The sequence below is a fragment of the Aspergillus melleus genome (assembly GCF_016097325.1).
Source record: "Aspergillus melleus strain CBS 546.65 chromosome Unknown contig1, whole genome shotgun sequence".
Lineage (NCBI taxonomy): Eukaryota > Fungi > Ascomycota > Eurotiomycetes > Eurotiales > Aspergillaceae > Aspergillus > Aspergillus melleus.
In genome coordinates this window covers 2085487-2104456 of record NW_025763370.1, presented here as the reverse complement: position 1 = coordinate 2104456, position 18970 = coordinate 2085487, and the positions used below count along the sequence as shown (strand labels likewise).

Sequence of the window (18970 nt, the reverse complement as noted above, 5' to 3'; positions counted from 1 at the left end):
GTTGCCTGGCAGCATTGGTCCCGTCACAAGCGGCAAGATAGGCTTGTTTGCAGATATGCCACCCATCAACTGAGCAGGCACTGTTTTATCACATCCTGTACTAGATCAGCTATACTTCTTGGCTGGGGATTAGGGCAAAGAGTTAGGGCGGACCTCCGATCATAATGCAAGCATCCAGCGGTTGAGCACGGAGCATTTCCTCCGTATCCATGCTCATCAAGTTCCGGAGAAACATGCTGGTAGGATACGAAAAGGATTCATGGACACTGATTGTAGGAAATTCAACGGCCAACCCGCCATGGAGATGAACTCCTCGCTTCGCAGCCTCTATCAGTTGCGGTACATTCGCATGGCAGGGGTTGAATCCGGAATACGTGTCGATGATTCCAATGATAGGGCGCGAGAGAGCATCGTCGGAGTATCCCAGTGCCTTTATAAAGACTTTCCTAAGGAATAATGAGAAATGCGCGTCCCCATACGCAGTCAACCCTTGGCGAAGACCTGAAGAGGATGTCACTGGTGTCGACAGATCATAATCTTGACTGGTAGGCTGGTGTTGATCTCCCATCGCTGCAATCCAGGGTCGTCCGAACTTGCTCTATCCAAAAGATGGGTCGTCGATTCGAGTAAGTTCCCAGCGATGAGGTGATCGGACGCTCAAGTATCGTTTGATTCATCGGCGAAACTCCGCAATCCGGATATTTTTCCGCATTGTCAACAGGTTGGCAATGCCATTAACCTCGGGCTTATTGGTTCCTGATAAATCTTTCTCCTCATAATGACTTGGCTCTCGCATACATTAACCTTAAAAGCCATTGGGAACGCCGCCAAGGGCTGGCATGTCATCATAGGGGAAATGACCACCAATCTTTGAGCTTGAATCCAACTTGATCCCGAGTAATGCATAGTAGAAATACAATTATCCAATTCGACTTTTTCCCAAGAAGATACAGCTTAACCCTTAGAAAATCAAGACTCCGGCTCGAAGAAATAGAACCCAAACAGTCATCAAAAATTATAGACCAAGACCACTATTTATACGCTTTATGCCGGGGGAAAAACCAGAAATAAACAAGAACCCCTCTGGATTCGTTCTCGATCAAACACGCGCGGAAACCCGCACCCTGATGTCTTTCTTAGGCAAGTAGACGCCGGTGGACAATCTATGAGCCGGCAGACTAAGGTCTTCTCCATTTACCGATTCAATGTCCCACAAAGAGATAACTGCAGAAGTCATAGACAAGACTTCTCTCTCTGCAAAGGCTCTTCCCTTGCAGTCAGACGGCCCAAGACCGAAAGGGTTGATGGTATGCAATCTTGCCTGCTTCGCTCCGGTTTGGGGGTCTGCCAGAATGAATCTGAGTGGGTCGAACTGGGATGGATTCGAGAAATACCGCGGATCGGTATGAATGGCACCGTGAGAGATGGCAACGCTTGCTCCCTTCTTGACCTGGTAGGACCGAGGTTGCTCTGAGCCAGCGATTTTGGCGTCCGCCTCAGATTCGGAAATTGTCACATCGGAAGTGAATTCTCGAAATGAGAGATTGGCCGTGTCCAGGCGCAAAGTCTCATAGTAGCTAGCTTTTAGTAAATGACAGGACTTGAACAAGCCATCAGCATCGATGGAAATCCTAGCGGCTTCCTGGAAGGGGAACCCAGTCTCTTCCGGTGTGGGCCTCGAGGCCTTCACGTAAGAGGCAATCTCCTTCCTAACATCCGCCAGAAGGGTTGGGTCCGCGAAAAGGCGAAGAATATGCCAGAAGACAATGTTAGGCGCATTGCCATTCATGGCCCAGAGTAAAGACAAATGACCCGGGGCGCTAGATTGCGGCGAAAGTCCTGCGCTTTTGGACAGCCGGATTCTTTGCTTAATCGGTTCACATACATCGTCAAGATCTCGGAATTTGATGCCGGGGTCTACGCCGTCATCCCAATGGTTAAAGGCTTGCTGAAACTCTGCAAGGGCCCCAAGAAGACGGTCACGCGCTGCATACGCGGCAGGAAGTCCCGGGATCACTATCCAGCGGGGCAGCCCCAGCGCCATGATGGGAAACCAATCATCCAGTTTCCAGACATCGTCTAACAAGGTAGGGAATTCTTCCAAGATAGCTTGTCCCATAAGAGTAGTCGTAGTGGCATGTCCCACAAAGTTCCTCAGCAGAGCAAAAAGGCTCACCTCGCAAGCCTGCTTGCCCTTGGAATCCACGACTTCCAGATCACTGTTGCGCTCCCAGAGTTCCTGATCCACCACGCTGTGGCAGAAGGTCACCAGCTTGGGAGAATCGCGTTCTATCGCACGTACAAGCGACGCGGACGCCTCCGACAAGAATGGTTCCCGCTTGAAAGTATTGGGAATGGCATGGTGATAATTTTCAGCGTTGGCCGGGTCCAGGTTGCGCAGGGGTCCTCGGTCACCAAAGACGGCTTTTAGCGCGTGGTGGACCAAGGCAGTCGAGCCTGCACTTCGCGAGGACATTACAGACCTGGCCAAAGATGGCGATGTTACAGTGACGTGCTTTTTCCCGCCCATATAGATGCCCATCACGGGCTCAGCCATTCGATCCCTGAATCAGACAGTCAGCTAGCTGTCGTGCTTCTATTCAAGACACAACACTCACCTGGCTCCACCCACAAGGCTAACATGGTTCCAAATAAAGGAAAAGCCGTGGCCTATCCAAGGAAACCAGTACGGCACCAGCCGGACTCTGCGTGGTTGCTCATTCTCAGCCTTTCCACTTTGCAGGCCAGTGATGATGCGAGTGGAAATGCACACGAAGAGAAGAACCGCGAAGAACCCCGGCCAGCCCAATTCGACCACGCTTTCTTGGATGTTGCGGACCAGGCCGTCCGGTGATCGAACCTGGTTACCCATGGTGAATTGTTTATTGATTTAATTATTTTGTCCTGTTTTCAAGGGCAACGAGATTCAAACAGGCGGTGGGGAAGCCATTAAATGAAATCAAAGAAAGGGAAAAGGGGAAGGGGGAAGACAAAGGAATGATGTGGAAGAGTTCACAACCTCCAACATCCGAAACATAAACACAGATGAAGAACAAATTGATATGATCTCAACAGAATCCAAGGGAAGGGGATTTGGACCGCAGCCGCAAGTGGAGGAAAGCCGAAGGAACCTTGGAAGTTCTAAGAATAGCGTGGCGTATTTATGACCCGTAACATTACGGCTTATCTCAGCGTGCATAATTCACTCATAATCATCTCCACATAAATAAATACCTGAGAAGGGTTTGATCATTCATGACTATGTACTGAAAACTAATGAATTTAAGAATACTGAGCAACTGACATCCATCATGTACTCGTTTGTTCATTCATGGTCTCATCATTGGCTCTGCAAGATCTTCTTCAAAACCGCACTGTCCGTCTCATACTTGCTGATCTTGTCTTGAGAACTGTACACTTTCTGCAGAAGCCATTGGATTCTCGGCGTGAGCTCTCGCGGCTGCTTTGGCAACGACCCCAATAGCTGCAATTCCTGCTCATACTTGGCGATGCTCTTGTTTTCCGCGCGGATGAGTTCCGAGAAGATGTCCAGGTCCAGGCGGCTGCTCAGCGTTGTGTTCTGGGTCAACCTTTTGAACACGGTGCGGTAGACTGGTTTGCCGGGTTTGATCGTCTCAGGGGAGCCGCTGACCGAGGCGATGTTGATGAGCTCCGCCTGCTCTAGTGCTCGTAGGGCGGTCTCGCCATCATCCTTGAACAGATCTGAGAGGAGCACTCGGCTATAGGAGAGTTCTCCATCCTCCGCCTGTGCCAGCATCTTGATCAGAGTCCACACCTGTTCCTGGCTCCATTGTCGACTCCCAGTCTCCACTCCCAAGATGAACATCTTGAGGATTTCGGAGATGGACTGCTCCACAATACGATTGACGGCAGCTAGACTGTTGTCAGCCGGTTATTGGCCGTGAATGATCGCGGGTTGAGCAACTTACCTCGGGGGGTTTCTCCTGCTTCGATGCGATGTGCCATGAATTCAAGGTCCGTGACACGGCCTCCTAGCATCTCAATGCAGCTGTCAAGATCTTCGGGGCCCGTCTTGCTTCCAAGCTGCTGGTTCTCAATCCTTGCTCCATCGCCCAGATGGTTCAGCACAAACCTCCTCCCGACTTCCAGGGAGCAATCTCCCAAAGAAATCATGCGAAATACCGAGTTCGGCATGGCTTTGCTGAGAGGTTTGGCAAAGGAGACATCCGTTGTCAAGAAGATGACATGAGCGATATTGCCGGCTGTCAGTCCAGCGGCCCACTCGGTGATTTTCTCGTACACCACGCTATTCTCCGAGGCGTTGTGTAGGAAATTGTCGATAACCACCACGGGTCGCTGTTCGGGATGGGCCTCGAGGTACTCCTCGTCGGACAGATGGAAGTCCTTGTCGGTCTTTCGCCTATGTTGCAGCGTGACCCTCTTCAAAGCCGTGGCGGTGTTCTGCCAAATCTTGCTGAGCTGCGCATCCAGAGTCTCCGAAAATCCAGCTTTGGTTCCAATCATGCCCTGCGCTGCGAGATCAATGAAGCTACTAATGCTGTTCATCCACGAAAATACCGGTCGATAGCCCACTTGGCTGGCCGCTCGCGCAATTTTGGCCGTGTCACCTCTGGCGTCCTGGATCTGTTTGCAGTCGATGACTATCTTGTACTTGTAATTTTCGAGGGCACGTTCCAGAACCAGTTCCCGCTTGCCCGAGCCCCGAGGGCCATGAACGACAATAAAAGTCTCAACGTTTTCCGTCAACCAGGAGCGCAACTGTGAGATGTCCGCCTGGCGGTCCTCCCAGATGGCCGTGAGCCCCCGCGGGTCGGCACCACGATCACCGAAATAGATCATATTGGCCTTGCTGACTTGCTTGCGGATCCATCGCAGAACATCGTTCTCTTCGGCGTGGAGGGTTGCTTTGATCTTCATTTCAATGAAAAACGTGCGGATGGGGTCAAAGACAGCCACCGTGATGGCGGCAACCAGCGCGGCAACGGCAGGAATCACAAGCCTTGGATGGTTCACAATCCAGTCTTTGAACATAGTCCACTTGATCTTTCGCTCGTACATGATCCTGATCCTCGTGCCCGATTTGCCGCCGCCAGCCTCCTCCGGGACAACAAATCCGTGCATGCAATTCTTGGCCATGACCGCATACATCGGGCGCGAGAATTCGACTTGTGCATACCTGGGCGATACCTTCGAGTCCGACGGCTGTTTCTCGATATCCTTCAATTTCCCATAGCTGCGAAAGGCCGAATAGAGGGTTTCGGTCGTCAAATCCACCGCGGATCCGTCGGCGGATCCCGGCAAGAACTCGACTCTCAGTCGCTTACTCGGGATGCGATACAGGTCTTCGATCCACGGGCGACCCAGAACGCGAGCAACCCGGACCTTCTGAAATGGATTGAACCATGGTCTAATGGGATGCTCTTCCAAGTTCGCCTTGATGGCCGCTTCGATGTCGACGTCTTTCAGTCCTGCCTTACGAGCGTACTTGACAAAAGAGCCGCCTTCTCTGAAGCGTGGGACGACTTCTTGGATTTCCAGATCCAGACCTTCTGGGAAAACGCGGCGAATGATATGTAGTGGGTCAGATGCCGCCAGTTGCGGTCTATTGATGCGTTTCAAGGCCTCTTCGTATGACCTTGTGGTGCGGAGTGGCCCCTGTAACACCCACTGTAACCTTGATGGGAAGATATCTGGTTTTAGAGACGATCAGTTATTGAAGACCACAAGTCGACAGCTCTGCTACCGTAAAAGTCAAGTAGTCCTTACTGTTCACGAATATTAGACCCTCGTTCTCGCCCACCTCGATATGCCCGGTCTCCAGATATGAGGCATGAGAGGTAGTAGTAGTACTAGAACTCCGCCGTCGAATCACCTCGCGCCGAGCGGAGAAGGCAGAAGCAGACCTCGTCCAGTGTTGGGACAGTGAGGCGACAAGAGGCCTCCTTTCTCGAACATACAATGCACGCATGATCGAAGACTCCCCTCGAATGGCATTGAGAGTTGGTTGTTCTTGAGATGGAATGACGAGCGGGCGCAGTGACGTCGACAGCCCGGCGGATACGAGACATAACCGGTTTTATTACCGCCGTCGGTGGAGTTCCTCCGCAAATTACCGTCACGGGCGGGTATTGGGTAAGATTACATTCTGTCCGATGGAATTCGCGATTCTTCCGCTCTCAAAAGTATCCCAGACGCTCTCGACCCTCACCCTCCTTCTGCATATCTAATTCACAATGGGCTGGTTGTGGAATTCCTCGCCTCCCAAGGAGACCTCTCCGCTCCCTCCAACACCTTCCCCTCCGCAACAACAGCCTCCGTCAGACCCTCAAACGCCCGCTTCCCCGCCGCCGCCGCCGTTGACTCGCGAAGAACAAGCCGATGCGGAGTTCAAGAAACTGCTCGCCAGCCTAGAAGGCGACATCAACAGCGGCTCTCGAAAAGACTCGCAACAGACATCATCCACAACAGAATCGGGCCCCGAATCCACGACGCCGTCGTCCTCGATTGCCCCCGAGTCCCTCTACCCGGACACCATGTCCTGCCGCTCCGCGTTTGACTATGCGTTCTTCTGCCAATCGTTCGGCGGCCAGTTCGTCAACGTCTACCGATACGGCGAGCTCCGGTCGTGTAGTGAACACTGGGATAACTTCTGGCTCTGCATGAAGACCCGGACGTGGTCTGAGGCGTCGCGCAAGAAGGCCATCCGCGACCACAACCGCATGAAGGCGATCATATTCAAGACAGGGCCCAGCAGTGAGGATGTCTGGGATTTGCGGACGGAGCCGGTGCAAAAGGCCTTTGGGGGCGATTTTGTCGCGCTGGAGAGGCAAATGAAGGCTGAGGAAGAGGCCCGTCAAAAAGCGGCGGCTGTTTAGTTTGGGGCTGGAGAGGACAATGCGCGGTTTGGGGAGGCTTGTCTCTCTTGCCACAATGGTTGCCTGTTCCCTGTTGGGAGGGAGGGGGCTTTGTATAATATAATCTCATTCATGTCATGTCATCTTGAAGAAAGCGTCTGTGCTATTTCTCGTCTTTGTTTGATTCTCTGAACTGCACTTTTATCCCACACGCCCTTTGCGATCGAAGGACAAACCCGGGTGCGCGGCAGTCGTAATGTCCTTGTTTCTGAAACGATGAGTTCCTGGATCGACAAAGGCCTCTTTATTTTGTCCTTTGTCTGTTGGTCTTCATACTATAGACGTTAAGGGAGTTACCCTCCGGAAATTGCACATATATAACCTCGAATAAACCCGGAAGGAAAGGAAAAAGAGAAGGTGCAGCGAGAGACCGACAGACAGAACAAGAGGACCTGTCATATAGAAGCTATTCCATCCTAGGATCTACCCAGCAGGAAGTCTCTCGATGCATAGACTCGCATCTAAATTCCAGGAGTTTAAGCAGCTCCGACGCTCTCAACCCCGGAGACGTAGGTCAACCTCACCACCCCCGGAGTCACCATTTTATGTGCATTCACAATATGATAATAGGCCTCCGTCTTGCTCCTCCGCCCCCCGTGTGCCTCAGAAAACCGTTCAATGGGGCTCAGTGGCGGAAATACCTCCGTTGCCCTGGGGAAGATACTACCCCCTAAGAGGCCGTGCCTCAAGCCGACGTCCTGGCAAATCGATTCTGAAGCCACCCACCAGACTCGACCAGGAGATGTTCTGGCATAATATGTGGCGCATGGTTGGCATGGCCGACGAGCGGCTGGAGTTTACCTACCAGTGCATAGGGGACATGCGCAGCATGGGAGACGAGGCGCTCGACCTCATAATGCAGTGGGAAGAGCAATCTGTCCGCAATGAGCTGACGCGAAAAGTTCTTGAATCGGCCTATCAGTTGGATAACCTGTCCTTGGAGTCGATTCCTGGCCCTAGCAGTGAGCCTAGAATGCTCAGGCGTCGTCGAACAACCGAATTTGATTGATCTGTGTCGGGTCAAGGTTGTGGGAGCCCAATAAGAATTGATTTGCAGGCCCAAACAATTTAACCATAAAATAGATTGCGAGGAGATATATGTACGGTGAAAATAAACTGTGAGAAGAATGAGAGAACAAAACCAAACGCTCGGGCGCCTCTGTATTCCAGTTTCGAGAGAATTCGCTATAACCAAAAGCAAGTCCACCCATCACCGAAAAATAAAGAAACAGAAAGGATAGAGATAGAAGATAAACGAATTGGAAAGGCTGGCAACCTGTGGAAAAGAAAGAATATCAATACAACCGTGCCCATTTCCAAATCACCCAGGAACTAAGAATGATTTCCACGTAACATAAGCCATGAGCTGCCATAGATATAAACCCCCTCCAGCATTTTCGGAACGATTCAATATGAAGCAGAATTCTTAAACATAAAATTGGTATTCATTGGTCGCTGTCATCTTCGTTTGTCGTAAAACATACACAAAACTCGGCGTCGCCGGAAGCAGTCCTGCTGCACAGACGCCTTGGGCTTGAGCGATTCTTTCATGCGGAAACAGTCTGAGCAACACCCTGAGGAATTGCATCGATCGCTGGTCGACGAACAATGCCACCGGTGACGGGAAGCTGAGAGCTGGTGTTCATCAGGTAGGTGTCGACTTCGCGAGCGCACATGCGACCCTCGTTGATGCCCCAAACAATGAGGGACTGACCGCGACGGCAATCACCGGCGGCGAATACGCCGGGGACGTTTGAGTTGTACTGGCCAGGAGGTGTCTTGACATTCTTGCGAGCGTCGCGTTCAATTTCATCGCCCAGGAGGCGGTCCTCGGGACCGAGGAAACCCATGGAGAGAAGAACAAGATCGGCAGGGAAGAATTGCTCGCTCCCTTCGACAGTCTTCATATCCCATCCGCCAGAGGCGCTCTTGGTCCATTCGACACGGACGGTGTTGATACCCTTGACGCGACCACTGCCGTCGTCAACGAACTCCTTGGACATGACACAATACTCGCGAGGATCCTTGCCCATGTGAGTTTTCACTTCAGAGTGACCGTAATCCACGCGATAGATCCGGGGCCACTGGGGCCACGGGTTATCACGGGCACGCTCAGGGGGAGGCTGAGGCAATAGTTCGAAGTTGGTGACGGATTTCGCACCGTGACGAACAGAAGTGCCAATACAGTCATTGCCAGTGTCGCCACCGCCAATAACCACGACGTGCTTATCTTTGGCAGAGATATACGCCCCATCGGCCAGGTTAGAATCGAGGAGACTCTTGGTGTTTTGGTGGAGGAACTGCATGGCAAAGTGCACACCATCAAGCTCGCGGCCGGTGACCTTGAGGTCGCGTGCTACTGTGGCACCGGTAGCAATGATAACAGCATCGTTACTCTTGCGCAGGGACTCCAAAGAAACCTCGTGCTCGGGACCGACGGGAGTGCTGGTAACAAACTTAACGCCCTCAGCGGCCATCAAATCAACACGCCGCTGCACGACCTTCTTGTCAAGCTTCATGTTAGGAATTCCATACATGAGCAGGCCGCCAATGCGATCAGCACGCTCGTAAACAGTCACGCTGTGGCCAGCTCGATTAAGTTGGTCAGCCGCTGCAAGACCAGCAGGGCCAGATCCAATAACGGCGATGGTCTTGCCGGTGCGGTTTGGAGGAGGACGAGGAACCATCCAGCCCATCTCAAACCCTCGGTCAATGATGGCACATTCGATGGATTTGATACCGACAGGGTCTTCGTTAATTCCTAGGACGCAAGCACCTTCGCAAGGGGCAGGGCAGACACGGCCAGTGAACTCGGGGAAGTTGTTGGTCATGAGTAGACGGTTCAAGGCATCTTGCCATTGATTTTGAAACACTAGTTCGTTCCATTTAGGGATGATGTTGGAAATCGGACAACCGGTGTCCGACTGGCAGAAGGGCACACCACAATCCATGCAACGAGCAGACTGGTATTTGAGCTCGTCCTCGCTGAGGCGATTGGAGAGCTCCGCCCAGTCACGAGTACGGGTGGCAGGGTTGCGGTACTTCTCGCTACGCCGGTTGTACTTCATAAAGCCCCTGGTTTTGTCCAGGATGAGAGCCGACCGCTTCTTCTCGGTCTTCGAGTCGCTGATACTGTCCTCGATGTCCAGCATCTCGGCCTTCTTCGAGTCGGCTTCGGCCTTGGGCTTCTCCGCGTTCGCTGGGGTGCTGGGAAGTCGAGGGAGCGTAAACTCGGCCTTCTTGGCCGCCTCGGCCTTAGCAGCTTCCTCCTCCAACGTCCGCTTATAATCGGTAGGCAGCACTTTAACAAAATGAGGAAGGGCCCGAGTGAAGTCCAAAAGTACACGAGCTGCCAACTCCGAGCCAGTATAGTGGTGGTGGTCTTCGATGAGGCCACGAACGAAGGCAATCTCAGCAGGGTCTTCGAGGCCAGATACTTCCACCATTTCCATGTTCACCTTCGAATGGAAGTCTTGGTTCTTGTCTAGGATGTATGCAATACCACCGGACATACCGGCAGCAAAGTTACGGCCAGTTGATCCGAGAATAAGCACGCGGCCACCCGTCATGTACTCGCAACCGTGGTCGCCAACACCTTCCACAACGGCGGTGGCACCCGAGTTACGGACGGCAAAACGCTCAGCAGCCATACCGCGGAAGTAGCAAGTACCACGAGTCGCCCCGTAAAGACAAGTATTACCGACGATCACGTTCTCTTCTGCCTTGAAAGCGGCGCCGCGAGGGGGGTAGATTATGAGACGGCCCCCGGACAGGCCCTTGCCGATGTAGTCATTGGCATCGCCCTCAAGCTCCAGAGTTATACCGGGTGCAAGGTAGGCACCGAAGGATTGACCAGCGGAGCCTTTAATGTTTGCGTGGATTGTGTCTTGGGGAAGGCCCTCACCACCGAATCGGCGACTGACCTGGTATGATAGGGTAGCACCCAAGGCGCGATCGGTGTTGACGATGTCACACTCGATCCTGCAAGGGAGGCCCTTCTCGAGTGCGAGCTCGGATTCGGCGATGAGCTTATTGTCGAGGCGAGTGTGCAGACGGTGATCTTGCTTGCGGACATTGTACGTAGCGACTCCAGGGCGAAGCGAATGAGCCGGGGTAAGAATGAGAGACAGGTCAATCTTCTCCTGCTTAGGAGTCCGGATGTCGTCTCTGACCTTGAGCAACTCGGCACGTCCAACCATTTCGTTGACAGTACGCACGCCCAATTTTGCCATGATCGCACGCATTTCATTGGCAACGTAATAAAAGAAATTGATGACATGTTCAGGAGTTCCAGAGAATTTGGCCCGGAGCTCTGGGTCCTGGGTAGCAATACCCACGGGACAAGTATTGAGGTGGCATTTTCTAGTTAATAAGTCAGCACAATAAGTTCAAACAGGCGGCGAAGCCTTGACAGTGAACGAACCTCATCATGATACAACCCATAGCAATGAGAGGAGTAGTGGCGAAACCATATTCTTCAGCACCCAGGAGACAAGCAACAGCAAGATCACGACCGGTGCGAATCTGACCGTCAGTCTGGACAACAACACGACCACGCAGGTCGTTCAGGACAAGGGTTTGATGGGTTTCGGCGAGGCCTAACTCCCACGGAAGGCCGGCATATTTGATACCAGTCCAACGAGAGGCACCAGTACCGCCATCGTGACCCGAAATCAAGATGTGGTCAGCCTTAGCCTTGGCGACACCAGAGGCAACAATTCCCACACCGACCTCTGAGACGAGCTTGACAGAAACACGTGCGCGGGGGTTCGAGCATTTGAGATCATAAATAAGCTGCTTCAGATCCTCGATGGAGTAAATGTCATGGTGCGGCGGCGGCGAGATCAGGCCAACGCCGGGAGTCGAGTAACGTGTGTGGGCAATAGGGCCAACGACCTTATGACCTGGGAGCTCACCACCTTCGCCAGGCTTAGCGCCCTGTGCCATTTTGATCTGCAGCTCATCGGCATCTGCCAGATAATGCGATGTCACGCCGAATCGGCCAGAAGCAATCTGTTTGATAGCCGAACGCATGGTATCCCCGTTCTCCATGCGCTTGCTTCGCTCAGCGTCTTCACCACCTTCTCCGGTGTTAGACTTGCCACCAAGACGGTTCATGGCAATTGCCAACGTGGAGTGAGATTCCATGGAGATAGATCCATAAGACATAGCTCCGGTGACGAATCGGCGAACAATCTCAGTCCAGGGCTCAACCTGGTCAATTGGTATAGGCGTACGCTGCTCAAAATCAAAATCGAGCATACCACGGAGCGTACAGTTTTTGATTTGCTCATGTTCAGCCTTGGCGTAGGCCTCATAAGATTTGTCGTTCTTCGTACGCACGGCATCCTGCATGTTCGCAATGCTAACGGGATCATTAACATGCTCCTCGCCTCCGTCACGCCAATGGTATTCACCGGACTCCGGAAGGCCAGGGATTTCAGTGACCGAGCGAGAGGGGTAACCACGTTCGTGGAAGGCAAACGCATCTTGGGCGATGAGTTCAAAGTTCAAGCCACGGATACGGCTTGCAGTTCCTGCGAAACACCGGTCAATGACACTATCATCGATACCGAGCGCTTCAAAGATCTGAGCGCCCTTGTAGGATTGCAGAGTAGAAATGCCCATTTTGCTCATGACCTTGAGAATACCGCCGTCACAAGAAGCCCTATAGTTTTCGATGACCTTCTCATCCGAGAGCTGCTTGCGGATCAGGTTTTCACGGTTCATCTTGATGATACATTCCATAGCCAGGTATGGGTTAACAGCGTCGGCACCGTATCCGACCAAAACACACATGTGATGCACCTCACGCGCCTCTGCAGTTTCTACAACCAGCGCGGCAAGGGATCTCCATTTGTTACGGACGAGATGATGGTGAACCAAACCAGTCGCCAAGAGAGCAGAAACAGGAACGCGGTCGACGGAAGTTGCACGGTCAGAAAGCACAATAACCTTGTCTCCATTCTGAACCGCATCGTTCGTGGCATCACAGATGGCATCAAGCGCCTCGATGTATCCCGGGACGCCCTTTGCCTTCTCAAAAGTGATGTCGATTGTCTTCACGGTCCAGTCCTTGTGAGCCTGGTTGATATTCTTCAGGGCATTAAACTCAGGAATGCTCAAAATGGGTGAAGGGAGCAGTAGGCGACGGCACTGAGAGGGATCCATTTCTAAGAGGTTACCCTGAGGGCCAACGTAGCAGTCCAGCGACATAACCACGGCCTCTCGAATCGGGTCAATCGGAGGATTGGTCACCTGAGCAAAGAGTTGGCGGAAGTATTCGTAGAGAAGACGAGGTTGCTCGGCAATGCAGGCCAATGGAGCGTCGTTGCCCATCGAGCCAAGAGCCTCCTTGGAATCAGCAGCCATCGGTCCAAGAAGCAGACTGACCTGCTCGAAGGAATATCCGAATGCCTTGAGACGAGGGTCATTTTGCACAGTGGTCTCGTCAATAGAATAACGAAGGTCAATGTTTTGTTCGACTAGCTTCTCCTTGACGGCGGGCAGCTTCAGAAGTTCCTTATCCAGCCACGTGGTGAAGTCCTGGCGGTGGGCAACCGTGTATTTAAGCTCGGAATCATCGATAATGCGGCCAGCCACGGTGTCGACTAGAAGCATCTTGCCAGGCTGCAGGCGGCCCTTCTGGACCACACGCTCGGGGTCGACGTCCACAGCACCAACCTCAGACGCGCAGACGATACGGTCGTCGTCTGTCACATAAAAACGGCAAGGACGCAATCCGTTCCGGTCCAGATTAGCACCACAATACCGCCCGTCAGAGAAAGTGAAAAGAGCAGGTCCGTCCCATGGCTCCATCTGGCACGCAGCCCACTCATAGAATGCGGCCTTGGCCGGGTCCATGGCCGGGTTGTCTTGCCACGCTTCGGGGATCATGAGCATCACGGCCTCCGGTAGAGACAACACGCCATTGATCATCAGCAACTCCAAAACGTTATCGAAGGCCGCGGAGTCAGAGCCGCCATCCTCAACGATTGGGTAGAGGCTGTCGAGTTCATCGCCGAAAATGTCGGACTTGAGCACGCCTTCTCTTGCCCGCATCCAGTTCTTGTTGCCTCGTAGGGTGTTGATCTCACCGTTGTGAGCGGCCCAGCGCAAGGGCTGTGCGCGATCCCACGAGGGAAATGTGTTGGTAGAGAAACGAGAATGCACGAGGGCGAAGTGGCCTTCGTAATCCACATTGACTAGATCATGGTAATACTGATATACTTGAACGGGGGCCAGCTGACCCTTATACACGATGTTTCGGTTGCTGAGCGAGCACAGATAGAACCAGTTTGCCAGCCCAATGACATGGGTGGCACGTTTCCGAAGCACATAAAGCTGACGTTCGAAGTTTCTCTCGTCGAACGACTCTGAATCGGTAATTTCCGGCTTGTTTCCATCGCCATAAGCGGACTTCAGCACCACGAACGGCTGCAGAATGATAGGCTCCCGCGATAACGCAGCAGGACCCAAGATGGTTGAGTCACGAGGGACCTCACGCCAGCCCAGCACTCGCAAGCCGAGAGAGACCGCAATTTCTTCGAACGATGCAGTTGACTCCTTCAAAGACTCCTCGTCGGGCTTGAAGAACAGGTTGCCAACCGCATACTGTCCGAGCGGCGGAAGCTCGACCCCAACGTCGCGAGCGAAATTCTTGATGAAGAATTTGTGGGGGATACTGGTCATCACACCGGCGCCGTCGCCATCTCTGGCATCTGAGCCCACGGCACCTCGGTGCGTCATGTTACAAAGCAGGTTGCGAGCTACAACGAAGTTCAGTTAGTCAGGATCCCATGTACTAATTCATGCGAGGATCGCGCGAGCAAAGACACCTACCATCGCTGACAATTTTGTGGCTAGGCTTGCCCTTGATATGACTGAAGACCGAGAGAAACGTGGGTTAGCGATTACTGCGTTGGGATACTGAAGATTGTGGCTGGCGACAAGACGGTTTGGATGCGCCTGGGCACTTACGCAGCGAAGCCTACACCGCAAGCATCCTTCTCATATTCGGGATTGTACAATCCCTGCCGCTCCGGCAGAGCATTTGCCCAGCCATATCCTTGCTTTGGTTTGTACTCCGAGTATTCGTTTGGTTGCTGCTCTTCTTCTAGAATTTGGCCATAGAGTTCCTCCAGGTTCAGACCCATTCTTCCGCCGGCAACCGACAGAAATTGGAATGACGAAACTAGGGGGGGTTGTTGGCTTCAGTGAGTGACTGCGACCGCCGCGAAACTCAGGGCGGGATGTCGTTACGAATAGATAAGAGATATGCAGGACAGTCAAATGTCGTCACTGATAAGTATGTTCACGGTCAACAACGCGGGCGAGGACAGTAGAGAAGTAATGTATGACCCAGCGTCTTGCTCCGAAAGAGATGAAAGAAGGGAAGAAGAGGGGAAAGATAGAAAGAAGAAAGAAAAGGGAGGGAAGACGGCGGGATGGAGGGGGGGAAAGGGAAAGGTGGTAGCAGGAGCGGGAGGGCGGGAGGCAGAGGTCCGGGGAATTCACTGGCTCACCTCCGAGGTGTACATGGATGAACATGTATTTGTTATTGGCGCTGGACGAATGGACGTAGGAAGGAGAACCCACCGTACGATGTAGAGTAGAACTCGGAGCTAGGCAGGTAAGCTACTTGGTGCCTTCCGATCAAACAATAGTAGCCAAGGACCAAATTACAATTGTGGGGAGTCCGTGGCAAATTGCAGCTCGTTTCGTTTCCTTTCCTTCTGTCTTTCTGAGCAAGGACGTCGCCGTAGAGCCTGTAGGGTGGAAAGAGGGAGGGGCGCAAAAGGGCTGACTCTAGACATCCATCCGAAGCTGCATTTGGGCATAATATTACTACCGTGCGTAGTAGACTCCGTTGGCGCTATAGAGCGTTTTCGGCGCTCTCCGTCCTTGGTTGGAGTAGGATGGTTGACGCAAATGGGGGGGGTGTGCCCCCCATCCTTCCTCTTTTTCTTAATACTTTTAAATTTATTTTTCTAATTTCAATTGAAGACGATTGATATATGAATAGACGATTGACTCGTGAAATCCAGGAGGACTTGCCAGTAAACCAGTAAAGAATCATGCAGTCCATCGACCGGGGATTTACTCTAAAGTCAAGATAAGACACGGGCGGCCAATCAGCGAGGAGGATTAGCAACCTTTTGGCCAAAAGATTAGGTTTCCACTACGTCAAGATCCAACCCGGTGGGGCCCGGGCTTTAAATTCCAATTTAAAAGGGAAAAACCGTCGAGGGCAACTGGCGCTAACGCAGCTCGGTATCGTCGCGTATCTGGTAATTTTCCCGCTCGTTTCCTCCCAGAGGCCAACCTGGTGACCGATGCCGGCTTGGAGTCAATATTCTTGATTGATTTCACACCGTTCCTCCGTATGCGCTGGATTAAAATGGAAGCCACCGAAGATCAAGGTATACATCTAGCGGGAGAATAGAACCACAAGTTCACTACCCAGGTAGGATCATTCTGCTAATTGTTGAGGTCCTGATTCGAGAGACAGGTGAAAGTTCTGTAGGCCCGAACCGACTTCGGGGAAGGTGTCCATGTCATTGCACCTCGGATAATAATCGCAATGGCCCTTTGGTAATCATCTTCAATGTCCGAATAGCATGCATGCATGCACTATGTAGGGTACTTTCATTCAGATTTCATTTCACCCTTGGCAAGTCCGAAACCCGACTGGATGGATGTTGCAAGGTGGGTCCGGCGCAAGGGTGCAGTGCTTATCCTACATCTTACCGGAAACGGTTGGTTCAAGCAGGCTAGAGTGCGCATGGAAGTGTCCCCAAAAAAGAGATATGAAGGAGGGGGTGATCCGGCAGGCAAGAAAAAGAAAAGAAAGCAGACGATGATTCGAATGGCCCAAGATCCTTGGCAGGCACTATGGCCTACCACAAATCAGTAAGGGACGCCAAACGCCAAGGCAATAGTAGACAATTATGCCGGAGACGACGGCATCATTACACCGTGCAGTGACTGACCTAGGGGATCACATGCCGAGAGGAACGAAATCGGGGGAGTTCGTCAAATCTGAGGCTAGAATTGGAGGTAGAATATCTGGCGGTACGGACGACACGATAGGTAGCTGCATGCCATCCGCATCCGAATGGTCAGATCAGGGAGGTATCTACATCGTAAGATAACAAATTATTTTCCGAGCTCGAGAATTTGTAAATACCCTGGACTCGGCGTTATACTCCGTACGGTGTAGGTCAACAGTCATTTATCTGCGGTTCTGATTTTGGTGGCATGGTTTGAAGGCCTTGTCAGTCATGCACTCCGACAACGTGTAAGAATTTACGAATTCTATAATGCGTGATCTGGAAAAGACCAGAAAACTGGAAGGGTGCCCCAAGAAAAGCCCCAAACGAAGTACGGATGGAGGACACGCTGCCCTGGCCAAGGACCCTAATCCAAAAACCTGCATGACCCCACGCTCATGTGCAGCCGCCAGCCATGACAAGTCTCATGGATTACTGGCACGGAGCCCAGGATACCTGCCACGCCCGGCGGTCCGCCCAGAGCAATCATCACCTGCCGACAACGGCCAAGGACGCTTTTCCTCTTCCATCCCGCAAGGCCCCTATCGCTCCTCCCCTCTCCCCTGTAGTCCCTGTACACTCTCCCTAAGTCCGACCCCTCCAATGCAGGTGCACCTCCCGATTTCGGGGCTCCTGAGCCGCATCTCCCAACCGAGGAAAGCCCAGCCGTGCACCCATTGGCCCCTGGACGTTTCACCGTCTCATCGTTTGTGGTCATCAAACATCTTATCGCGCCCCTATCAGACTACCGTACCTCCCCTCTATCAGAGTGTACAAAATGGCCAACGACAATTCTTCAACTTCTCACTCGGTCCCCCGGACATCCCTCTCTGGACCCATCTGCCCGAGTAAACAAAACTCCTTAACCTCTTAAGGCCTTTCCCGGGGAAATCCACTCCGTGACCCGTGGCTACCTGTGCCTTTGCCCGGTCCCGGCCAATCATCATGCCATAATTACCCAGCCCCCGGGGATACGAGGCCGTTACTGTTCGTACTTCATGTGAATCCATGTCGATCAGACCATATCCGGAAAGAATAGCAATTCCTGGCTAAATCAATAACAATAATGATAATTCAATAAAAACCGACGTTCATCACTCCTTAACTCCCAAGATCATCCATTACTGCTCTTTTGCTGGCTAGTTGATACCATGGGATTTCGCCACTTCATACGGTGTAAGTATGACGTTGGGTCTTGCAGGCACCTCAAGACCAATTGGACATCATTGAGTGATTCAGGTGCTCACGATAGGATGGGCAGATAATCGGGACAGTTTGACCATGCCTGAAGCCCTGAACACGTCCCGACACCAAACAGATGGGTGACTGATCACCCGAGAGGGAGTTTCTTTCGGCCGATGCAAGATGGGAACCTTCATCCGGGAGAGTATTGTGAATTGTCCCTAACTTTCCCAAACTCCAGCAGAAAAAAAAAATACGCCGACTGCGTCTCCGACGGGCCAAACTAACTTCTCCAACTCGGAAGGACCGACTACTGAGATACATATTGACCTACCTAGTTGCACACTAACCGAGTGACTCAGGGCCAAACGAGGAGGATCGCGAACTAAACCTGCATTGCAGGCTTCTTGGTGGCTCTCTGTACTCCGGGCTCCAGAGCACCCGCGCAGACACGCAGGCAGAAGGGAAAGGACGAAAAGCAGAATGCCTGGGCTCCTGCGGTGTGACAATTCATCCCTCTCCGCACCGCAGCAACAGCAGCAGCAGCACCACCCCGCCCTACAGTCTCCAAGAGGACGTCACATGATTGGGCGGAGATGCAAGCGTTTCCGACGTCCGATTTCTCCCGACCTGTCCGCATCGGGATCAATCTTGTCCGCTTTGGGTTCACCGGGCATGATCAGATTGATGGAGCGGGAAACTACAATTCCTCGGGAGTTTACGGAATCCATGGTCGAATCGCCCGGAAAACCGGCCATGTCGAACACTTGAAGTGTGATGAGCAGATGAGGATGACGACGAGGAACTAGCGGTCGGCCT

At 52.5% G+C, this 18970-nt stretch overlaps 6 protein-coding genes across 6 annotated transcripts; 2 read left to right on the top strand and 4 right to left on the bottom strand.

The window, feature by feature from the left end:
* Positions 1–1099: 1099 nt before the first annotated feature.
* On the bottom strand, positions 1100–2872 carry LDX57_000749 (cytochrome P450; the record flags this gene model as incomplete). The annotated part of the gene is made up of 2 exons (XM_046082394.1): positions 1100–2564; positions 2619–2872. 2 exons carry the CDS (start codon positions 2870–2872, stop codon positions 1100–1102), a joined length of 1719 nt encoding a protein of 572 aa, XP_045938351.1.
* Positions 2873–3216: 344 nt separating this feature from the next.
* Positions 3217–6038, bottom strand: yme2 (putative RNA12 protein). Its single transcript, XM_046082393.1, has 3 exons — positions 5770–6038; positions 3951–5693; positions 3217–3894 (listed from the first exon to the last, which is right to left on the bottom strand). The coding sequence occupies exons 1-3, from the start codon at positions 5969–5971 to the stop codon at positions 3341–3343; spliced, it is 2499 nt and encodes an 832-aa protein (XP_045938350.1). The 5' UTR covers positions 5972–6038; the 3' UTR covers positions 3217–3340.
* A 198-nt stretch (positions 6039–6236) lies between these two features.
* LDX57_000747 (EMI1 family protein) lies at positions 6237–6878 on the top strand (the record flags this gene model as incomplete). The annotated part of the gene is made up of 1 exon (XM_046082392.1): positions 6237–6878. The coding sequence occupies one exon, from the start codon at positions 6237–6239 to the stop codon at positions 6876–6878; it is 642 nt and encodes a 213-aa protein (XP_045938349.1).
* A 484-nt stretch (positions 6879–7362) lies between these two features.
* LDX57_000746 (uncharacterized protein) lies at positions 7363–7926 on the top strand (the record flags this gene model as incomplete). The annotated part of the gene is made up of 1 exon (XM_046082391.1): positions 7363–7926. One exon carries the CDS (start codon positions 7363–7365, stop codon positions 7924–7926), a length of 564 nt encoding a protein of 187 aa, XP_045938348.1.
* Positions 7927–8464: 538 nt separating this feature from the next.
* On the bottom strand, positions 8465–15073 carry GLT1 (glutamate synthase (NADH); the record flags this gene model as incomplete). The annotated part of the gene is made up of 4 exons (XM_046082390.1): positions 8465–11279; positions 11341–14686; positions 14760–14800; positions 14898–15073. 4 exons carry the CDS (start codon positions 15071–15073, stop codon positions 8465–8467), a joined length of 6378 nt encoding a protein of 2125 aa, XP_045938347.1.
* An 87-nt stretch (positions 15074–15160) lies between these two features.
* On the bottom strand, positions 15161–15684 carry LDX57_000744 (uncharacterized protein; the record flags this gene model as incomplete). The annotated part of the gene is made up of 2 exons (XM_046082389.1): positions 15161–15433; positions 15516–15684. Coding segments are annotated over 2 exons (387 nt in total), but the record flags the coding sequence as incomplete, so codon positions are not given.
* Between the last annotated feature and the right edge of the window lie 3286 nt (positions 15685–18970).

Bases quoted from the DNA above. Each gene is read 5' to 3' on its own strand.
- yme2 (XM_046082393.1), bottom strand. From the start codon at position 5,971: ATGCGTGCATTGTATGTTCGAGAAAGGAGGCCTCTTGTCGCCTCACTG. The intron at 5,694-5,769 runs GTAAGGACTACT...CTCTAAAACCAG, and splicing joins GGGTCTAATATTCGTGAACA to ATATCTTCCCATCAAGGTTA. The intron at 3,895-3,950 runs GTAAGTTGCTCA...ACAACAGTCTAG, and splicing joins AGCAGGAGAAACCCCCCGAG to CTGCCGTCAATCGTATTGTG.